The sequence below is a fragment of the Myotis brandtii genome, unplaced genomic scaffold (assembly GCF_000412655.1).
Source record: "Myotis brandtii unplaced genomic scaffold, ASM41265v1 scaffold8, whole genome shotgun sequence".
Classification (NCBI taxonomy): domain Eukaryota; kingdom Metazoa; phylum Chordata; class Mammalia; order Chiroptera; family Vespertilionidae; genus Myotis; species Myotis brandtii.
In genome coordinates, this window is record NW_005371219.1 from 5986977 (window position 1) to 5996788 (window position 9812).

At 50.0% G+C, this 9812-nt stretch overlaps 1 protein-coding gene across 3 annotated transcripts in view; it reads left to right on the top strand.

The window, feature by feature from the left end:
• Positions 1-4139: 4139 nt before the first annotated feature.
• Positions 4140-9812, top strand: part of TRAF3IP2 (TRAF3 interacting protein 2) — a 39061-nt gene continuing 33388 nt past the window's right edge. Inside the window, exons 1-2 of one of the 3 annotated variants that reach the window (XM_014531321.1) lie at positions 4140-4494; positions 5512-5660. In XM_014531321.1, coding sequence (XP_014386807.1) covers positions 5570-5660 — 91 coding nt within the window. In that variant the 5' untranslated portion in view covers positions 4140-4494; positions 5512-5569. Of the gene's footprint in view, positions 4495-5106; positions 5129-5511; positions 5661-9812 lie in introns of those variants that run through there. The other 2 variants (XM_005883742.2, XM_014531320.1) reach the window with 2 other exon arrangements.

Genomic DNA, 9812 nt, shown 5'->3' on the forward strand with positions numbered 1-9812 from the left:
CAGGGCCATGGGGGCAGGGAAAGCAACGCCCTCTTCTGCAGTGGGAAGGTTCTGGAATCCTTCACCCCGCACTGGCTGTGTGACCTCGGAGAAGTTACTCCCTGAGCCTGGGATCCCTCACAGATAAATGGGAACGACAGCAAATGCAGTTCGAGGGACTGTGTGGAGGAGGAAGTGCACTGACAGGGAGTGCATGGGGGGTCCTCAGCGAAGAGCTCCTCTCCTGGGCAGCAGCTAACAGGGTGTGTGTGTGTGTGTGTGTGTGTGTGTGTGTGTGTGTGTGTGTGCCTGAAAACCAGCTCCCCGTGGGGACTCCTGGGGCCGGAAGTGCTCATTCCCCAGACTCCCTGACACCTCCCCTGGGATCATATTTCACTGTGACTGATTGGGGCACATTCCAACCCAAGTTACTCACCTGCAGGACACCCTCTCTAAACAGCTTCACCTCAGGCTGCCTTGCAGTAGGGGGCCCAGCAAAGGCTCCTGGGTAGAAACATGAACTCGTTCCCCAGGTGCCTGCCTCTCGGCTTAGACTAAGTTGAGACAGGAGGCAGGCCCTGCGAACAGCAATTAAAAGCAACACTTCGGCGCTTGGATTCTTCCTACAGGACCCTTGGGCCCCACATCTGGGGAAGTGGTGGGAGAAATAAAAAAAGTAGCCCCCCTTGTTCTTTCTCATGGGTTGTATTCCAAAGGTAGTACTTGGCAGGAGCACCTTCCAGGGTTTCCCCAATCCATTTAAGGGCATCTAAGAGAAATGAAAAATATGTTCACCCCACCCTTTTCTTCACTCTCCCTCTTGTGTCCACCCTTTGCCATTCTTCTCATTCCTGTTCTCATCTCCTAACACTGACAGCTTTTTCAAAGTGTTCTGGTACCAAGCAGTCCACAGAGAATGCTATTTCTTACAAAAAAAAAAAAAAAAAAAAAAAGAAAAAAGAAAAAGAAAAAAAAAGATCTTATATAATAAAAGCCTAATATGCTAAGTGTCTGGTCGTCAGGTAGGCTGTTCAACCAATCAAAGTGTAATATGCTAATGATATGCTAAGGCTGCTCAACCACTCACTGTGATGTGCACTGACCACCCGGGGGCAGACCAGTAAGTTAGCTTGCTGCTGGGGTCCAGACAATCGGGACTGAGCGAGACGGGCTGGACATGCCCTGGAGTCCTCCTGCGGTCCCTCCCCAGCTGGCCAACCTCCCGTGTCCCTCCCCGGCCCCTATCGTGCACTGGTGGGCTCCCTCGGCCTGGCCTGTGCCCTCTCACAATCCGGGAACTCTTGGGGGATGTCGGAGAGCTGGTTTTGCCCCAATGGTGGAACAACCAGTCGCTATGATGTGCACTGACCACCAGGGGCAGACACTCAATGCAGGAACTGCCCCCTGGTGGTCAGTGTGCTCTCACAGGGGGAGCGCTGCTCAGCCAGAAGCCGGGCTCATGGCTGGCGAGATCAGCGGCGGGGGTGGGAGCCTCTCCCACCTCCACAGCAGTCGGACATCCCCTGAGGGCTCCCGGACTGCGAGAGGGCACAGGTTGGGGCTGAGGCACTCCCCTCCAAGTGCACAAATTTTGTGCACTGGCCCTCTAGTTATAATAATAACCCTGGCAGGTATGTTCACTGGTGAGAGCTTCAGCCCAATTCTCTGTCAAGGGCACATAGCTGGGTTGCAGGTTTGATCCCCAGCCCCAATCAGGCGTGTGAAGGAGGCAACCAATTGATGTGTCTCTCTCAATTGATCTTTCTCTCTATCCCTCTCTCTCCCCTTCCTTGATCCCTCCCTCCCTCCCTTCCACTCTTTCTAAAAAATCAGTGGAAAAAACATCCTGGAGTGAGGATTAACAACAACAACTAATAATAATAATAATGATGATGATAATAATAATTTGAGGCAGAAAGTTCAAGGCCAAGTTAATTTTACTACTTTTTAATCTTTGTTCTTTTTAATGAATAAAGTACTATATGCTTATTGTGGCGGGGGGGGAGAGTAATCAAACAACCCAGATGTGTATATAGCATAAAAGCCATTCAATCTCATTTAGTCTCTTCAATCCCATTCCCGGGTGGCAACAACCACTTAACAGTAGGGCATGAATTCTTCCAGAAATTTCTGTCACTTTTCATCATTTGACAAATATATAGGGACTAGAGGACCGGTGCGCGAAAGTCGTGCACTTGGGGGTGGAGGTTGTCCCTCAGCCGGGCCTGCACCCTCTCACAGTCTGGGAACACCATGATGGATCGCCCCAAAGAGGTAGACCCTCCCTCTTTGTGGCGATTGTGGAGCCCCCTGATTGATGGATTGCCCCACCAGCCATGGCCTGGGCCTCCCTCTGCAGGGCAATCATGGGGCGATGGCCAGGCCCCTGACCAATCACATCGCACCCTCCTTGGCGCCAGTGAGTGTCATGGCGTGGTCATCCGGATGGTTCCGCTATTCAGCCATTTGGTCAATTTGCATATTACCCTTTTACTATTATAGATTGCCTATTATGCTCTGGACAGTGTACTAGCTAGGAGCTGGGACCAGTGGTGAACAAACAAATCTAGATATTTATGAATGTATTTATCTGTCATATATATTGGCAAAAATGAGATCATGTTTGTATTAAATAATATCCACTTTTCTATGTAGAAAGAAATATACAGTGGGGCCTTGACTTACGAGTGTCCCGACTAACGAGTTTTTCGAGATAGGAGCCGTCTCTCGGCTGATTTTTTGCTTTGAGTTGTGAGCTAAAATTCGGGTTATGAGCCAGCTTCAGATACCCCACCGCTAGTTGGCGCAGCGAACGTCACAGTGAACGCCACAACATCAGCCCAGCATCACGTGTCTCACTCATTCACTTTATGATTTGACATACGAGTAATTTGAGTTACGAGCTCCGTCACGGAACGAATTAAACTCTTAAGTCAAGGCCCCACTGTATACGTAAATATTTATGGTTTTTAACAGCTGTGTAGTATTTCATTGGAAGGCTATATCACAATGTAGACAACCTGCATGTGCTGTTTTAAAACCAAGCAGCATCCCTCTGCTTGAGGAATGGAGAGCAGCCCCCTTCGCATGCCCTGAGCAGAGCCTGGCCGTCTGGCTGGGGAGGCTCTGGGGCCTGTGCCCTGCACCAGGATGGAGAGACTGCGGCCCACAGGAGGCAGGCCGAGCACCAGGAGCAGAGTGCCTGCCGAGGCCCCAGATGTGGTGCCCAGCTGGCCAGTGCATAACTGAGCTCACACCCAACCCCTCTGATTCCAAGACTCCAGCCACCGCAGCTTTCACCACACACCGCTGCCCTGGTCATCTTGTCTCCAGCATCAACTTCGGCAATAAATTCCGTAGGCTATTGGTTAAATAGGAAAAGGAGAAAATAAGCTTGAGGTCATGAAAAATGCACTCACATATGTGTGTGTGGTGGAGAGGGTTATTTATGGATTGACTTTAGAGAGAGGAAAGGAGTGAAAGAGATAAATCAATTTGTTGTTCCACTTATTTATTCGTTCATTGGTTGATTCTTGTAAATGCCCTGAGGCAGTATCAAACCTGTAACTTTTGCATATCGGAACAACACTCTAACCAACTGAGCTACCCAGCCAGGCAGTGTTTTCTTAAAAGTAGTCATTTTTTCTCCTGGGCCGGGTGGTTCAGTTGATTGGAGGGTCATCCTGTACACCAAAAGGTTTTGGGTTCGATTCCCAGTTAGGGCACAAACCTAGGTTGCAGTTTTGATCCCCCCATCGGAGTGTGTATGGGAGGCAACTGAATGTTTTTCTCTCACATTGAAGTTTTTCTCTCTCTCTTTTCCTCTCTCTCTAAAATCTATAAAAACGTGTCCTCTGGTGAGTATGAAAAAAAAAAAGTCATTTTTTCGTGCCTGTCAATGGGGCAGAGGGGGTGTGTCTGTTGTGTGTGTGTTTGTATATGTGTACATGTGTCTATGTGTCTGTGCACGTGCCCGAGCTCGCAGGGTCTGGGTGAGCAATGATGATGTTGCCAGCAGTTAGAAATATCAAGAAGCCCTTACTTCAGACTCCTCCCCACTCTATGTCCCCAGTCTCCTCCCTGGAGCCGCTAATGAATAACCCATCTTCACACCCAAGTTCAACCCCCTCCCCAGGCACCTCTCGGGCCGGGGTGCCGCTCGGGCCGAGGCCCAGGCTGCGGGACATTCCCAGCAGAAGCTGAGCTGGGTGGTGGAGGCAACATTGCAGCCTAATTGGTCGGTGGCCTTTTCTAGTGAATGAAGGAGGTTTCTGTTTTAAGAAATAAAGTGACTCCTCGGCTGTTGATTCACTGCCCACAGGGGAGCCTTGTGAGCTGAGGCTTCCTAGCCCCGGTAGAAATTTGCATACAACTTCCACTTCCTGCTTCGGAGCCGGTTCCGCCGCTTACCTGGGCCTGGAGGGCGGCGGCGGCGGCGGCGGGAGCAGCCCAGGTGCAGGTACCGGGAAGGAGAGCGCGACCACCTGCGGCAGGTCTGCCCGCCGCGGTCCACAGGTAAGTGCTCCGACGGGGCGCTGCCCGGCCTGGCTCCGTCCCCACTGACCCACTTCAAACGCCCGCGTCCTCCTGTCCTGAATGCGCTGCCTTCCTTTCCCTCCTCCCTCTCCCCACCTTGTGCTTGTGCTTGGAGACCAAGTCGCGCTGAGAAAAGGACCGTGACGTCTCTGCTGTGGAAGGGGGCGGGGGGGGGGGGGGTTTGGCACTCCAGACCGGCCCGGGAGACGAGGTCTGGGGCTGGAGGCTCGCACACGGGCGGTTCGAAGCTGCCCGCGACCCACTTGCGGGAGCACTTCGCGTCCCCACGAGTTTCCATGCAGAATACAGGCCCCCTCCTCCCCCGAGTGCCCGGGCTGGCGGAGATTCTCAGTCCTTGGCCTCGGGCCCCGGGAGGCGTCAGTGGCTGAGGTGGGAAGGGAACGCCCAAGTGTTCCTGATCCCTGTTTCATGCAGGGGGGAGATCCACGCTCCATTCTGGGGCCTGAAATGCGGCCCAGCTCCGTGCTGGCCCCGGCTGCCCCCAGCCCCTCTCCCCCGCCCTCCTCTCCGCCAGCCACCCAGACATCCTGCTGGCCCTGGACAGAGCCTTCAGGGAGAAACAGCAGGAAATGCTATTACTTTATCTTAGAAGGTAATCAAGCTCCTGGTGTCTTTTAAGTTTAAGATGGTCTCTGAGAATAAGGGGTTATTTTTAAATGAGCAGGAAAAAAAAGAGAGCAAGTAATAATGATAAAAAGAGGACAAAAAAACTTGGTTCCAAGTTCTCGCTCCGCTTCTTGCTGGCTCTGAGTCTTCGGCAATTCCCTTCGGTTTCCCTAGGCCTGGATTTCTTCATCAATAAAATGTGTGGGGCTGAGGGGTGGTGGTGGTGAACTAACATGATTTTGTCTAAATTCCTTTCTAATAAAATAAAACTAGGGTAATGGGAGTCCCAGAGGGGAGCCGTGATGGGTGGTCTTAGAAGCCTTGTTTACGGCTTCTTCAAATATATTAATTTTTACCTCCTGCTGCTAGATGGTTAGTCGCTGGAGGACAAGGATGTTTCTTAATCCTTTTCGACCTCCTGGCCCCCATGATACTATCAAACAGCCCCTCCGTGCTCAGGATCCTTCCACACGAGCTGCTTTCATTTCTGTGTCGCTCAACTGCTCTCAAGGCAAAAGGTAAACCCGTGGTCTGGGTGTAAGGCTTTGAGAAAGCTGGGCAGCCACAGGGCTCTGCGGGAGGGCTGCCTGGAATTTAGGCAGTAATCCTGGCTCTAGCTCCGTAGGAGAAAACTGGGGATTCCTGGAGTTAGTTCATATCCCGTTCAGGGTACGCAGGAAGAGCTGTCCTGTGCAGTTGCCCAGAGTCGAGGCAGCCAGAGAGCTGGCAGAGGCGGCGTTGCTGGAAACACGCCTGGGGAGGCCAGTCACTGTGTGCGGGGCCTCTCATGGGAGCCGAAAGGAAGCTGCAAAGCACATCCTGATACCATGTAAGGGTGATGACTATGACAGGACCCACAGAATCCTTAACCTTTTCCAAACCACTCCTTTCTGTTGTCGTTATTGTTTCTTTTGGGCAATGACTCTGTCAGACCAGTTCAGACGGGCCGTGGCTGACTGGGATGGCTGACTCAGGGCTTCTGGGATTGCTCAACCGTTTCTGTGGAATATCCAGGCCCCGGTATAGTCCTCATCATGTTTTTAAATGGCTCTCCCTATCCCCCTGGGATGAGAGGTCAGGAATTTCAAGATGTTTTCCTTGTGACGAGTGACTGATTTTATTTTCAAGTAATGATACCCCATTATCTGAAATCAGGCTAACCGTTGTTCGGCCGCCAGCCTCGTTTTGATCCAGGGAGACCACCCACAGTTACTCTTAACCTGGTGTTGCAGCTCCAAGGCCGGCCGCGGGGGAGCCTGCGGAGCTGGACAGTGCGTGGCTGCTCTGCTCATTGCGTGGGGCGGGCTGACTAGAAGTGAAGTCTGGGCAGTGAACCAGCTTGTCCGGGAAAAGGTTCTTAACTCCGGGACACTCACTTCTGGAGGGTGCAAAGCCAGCTTCTCTCAGGATTAAGAAGTTGGTGACTTTAAAATGCCCTGAAAATGAAAGGATCCCTGGTTGGTGTGGCTCAGTTGGTTGGAGCTTTGTCCTGTGCACCAAAAGGTGGTGGTGGTTCTGGTCAGGGCACATACCTGGGTGTGTGCTGCAGGCAGCCAATGATGTTTCTCTCACATTGATGTTCTCTCTCTCTCTCTCTCTCTTCCTCTCTCTCCCTCTCTCCCTTCCTTTCTCTTTCTCTCTCTTCCTCTCTCTTAAATCAATTTTAAAATAAATAAAAGTGAAAAGTTAAATTCATTAAAAAATAAAAGGAAGAGGAGAAGGCAGTCATGTTTGCAGGCTTTCTTTAATAGACACTCAGATAGATTAGGTGGGTAGTTCGTCTAAATGAAATCTATGTGTTTTTACACATTGTAGAATCGAAATCTCAGAAATATCTTGAATTCAAATCACTTTTCTGCTGTGGGCAATTTTAGATTGGTCTTAAAAACATGACATGAATTGGAGACAACTGATGCAGAAAAGAACACCAATGAGGCACTTTACACTTTAAATTCCTTTCAGATCCCAGGAAATGACCCCTAATGTTTGATCACATTTCCTTATCAAAACAATCCTGCAGTCTTTGGTGCAAATGCATCTGAGGATCAGAATCAAGAAGCTCCCACCGTGGGCCTCTTTCATTTCTTCCCCGTGAATTGTCACAAGGTATTTTTAGTTCGTGAAACCCAGGCTGTCCTTTCTCCCTCTGACATTCTTTGTGTCTCTGGCCCAGCAGGCCTCCTGCTCCGCCAAATGTGCTTCTATGTCTGAGTGCTCGGCTTGCTCTGTGCGTGCATGTGCGTGTGTGTGTGTGTGTGTGTGTGTATGTGTGTGCCTGTGTGTGCCTGTGTGTGCGTGCCTGTGTGCGTGCCTGTGTGTGCATGTGTGTGTGTGCACATGCGCAGATGTGTACACAGACCTTCCAGGAGACCAGAAGTTATAAACTGGCCAGGGGTGGTGAGTGGGCTCTCACCTGTGACCCTCTGAGCTGTGCCAGTTTGGCTGGGTTCCCTGATAAGGTAGCTGTAATCAAGCTGTTTGGGACTGACCAGGCCCCCAGCCCGCGTGTCCCCCTCCCTTCCAATCCACAGACCTGGCTGGCTGGCGTCTCAGCAGCTCCTTCGTGGGTGAAGGAAACTCGGCTCTTTTCTCCTCGCGGTTTTCCTGTGCTCAGGTTTCGGGTGTTTTTCCTTCTCCCCTCCCAGGGTCACCAGGTCTCTCTCAGTGCCTGAACTCGCTTCCCCCTCTGTGATGTCTGCTCAGACTCTTCCTGGCTTACCAGCTTACCTCTAACACTCTTACCTGGATTCCCTCTTTCCTTTCCTTCCCACTGCCACTTCTCACACCCACAAATACATAAAAATCGCAGTTAAGTGTCTCCTACACCAACAAAGGGTACATTTTTACGAATGTCCTTCAAGGTTTCTCCATTGTCCTTGTTTCTCTTCTCTTCTGTTCTCCTTTCTTCCTTCCTCTCCCTTCCTCTTTCTCTCCTGATTTTTCCCTTCTGCCCCTTCTTCTTCACTCTGGGTCCTGGACTGAATTAAGAATCGCAAATGTGTGGGTAGAGAAGTCTTATCTGAAACAAGCAAACAAACAAACATCCCCTGGGCTGTTTCGAGGTTGTTCTCTAAATGTTTATTATCAGTGTCCAACGTGGCGTAGACAGCCCATTCCCATTAGCCCATCGCCTCCTTGTCTAACAGCTCAGGGGAGTTCCAGAGCGGACTTCTTCAAATCAGGCCTGGTCACGCTGTGCTGGCCTTAGCCTGACGCTGAGGCGTACAGTGCAGGGTCTGAACAAGGGCCAGTAAATGTTCCCTGGTCTCCAGGGCTCACCACTGCTTCTAATCCTCTGGCAAACCAAGTGGAAGAACTGTTCTGTCTGGGAAATTCTGCAAGTAAACTTGGAAGTATTTATTCACTGGAATTTGACCCTGAGCCAAACAGTTCACTCTAAACCAACTTCCACTAAGCAAGCCGATGTCATGAAAGTTTGCATGCATTTGGACAGTAAACAAAGAACATTAACGAGTTTAAATATTTTTTGTTAAAATCCATGACTTTTAGACATAAGAAAACTACTCCCTTGGGAATGAAGTAAGACCTGGAGTGTCTGTAATTAGAAGTATTTGTAATTGGATCCAAGGATCCTCCTAGCTATAAATTTATATATTTATTTTTAAAGCCCACCTGAAATATTCATGCTCTTTGACCCTATTGTTGACCCAAAGAATGCTTTAAAAAGATCCAAGCAGCTGGTGAACAGCCGCAAGCCTTGATTGTTTGGAGCTGGTGACGTGGTTTATTCATTACTCAGGCAGCTCACTGCTACCCTTCCTCTGTTTCTTGCTCTGCTATTTGTCTTCTTCCGGGGACATAACACCTTCATTAAATCCCATCCGTCCTCGCCTCAGAGGCATCCCCGGGAAGATATCCCCTCTCTAGCTGCATCACCATTTATCATCACCCTTTGTTTGTGCTCTGTCAACCAGTTTTCAATTTATTTTGAATTCAGTTTATGATTAAAATTTAATGAGATCCAATCAAGTGCTTTTCCCCAATCAAGATGCCTGAGCAGTCTCGTCCAGACCCTCTACTGTCACGGCATGAAGGAAAGCCACCACAGGTTTGCAGCCTGGCCATTCGCCGTATCACACGGGTGGCCTGTATCCACACCTCCTCACCTTCAAGGTGAATGGCGCTAAAACACGTTCATTTCAGAAGCTCTCCCTGCCCACTTTCTCCCCACCAAATAGCTGTATAAATTAATGCTTCTAAACGAGAACATGCTTAAGTGCACAGGCTCTGATGCTGAACTGCTTGCATTTGAATCCTATCTCTGCTTCTTGCCATGTGACCTTAAGAAAGTTACTTAACCTCCCTGCACTTCAGTTTCCCCATCTGTAAAATGGGGCTGACAATAACGCCTACCAAATAGGGTGGCTGTGAGGATGAAATAGGTTAATACGTGTAAAGCACTTGGAACAGTATTTGGTGCTTAGTAAATATCCAGTGAATAAAAACAATTATGACTAACAAAGCGTAAGGTTTCTTAAGTATATCCATTACATTAGGTGCGTATTTTGATTTAACAGCCTAGACCCGTGGTTGGCAAACTGCGGCTCGCGAGCCACATGCGGCTCTCTGGCCCCTTGAGTGTGGCTCTTCCACAAAATACCACGTGTGGGCACGCACGTACAGTGCGATTGAAACTTCGTGGCCCATGC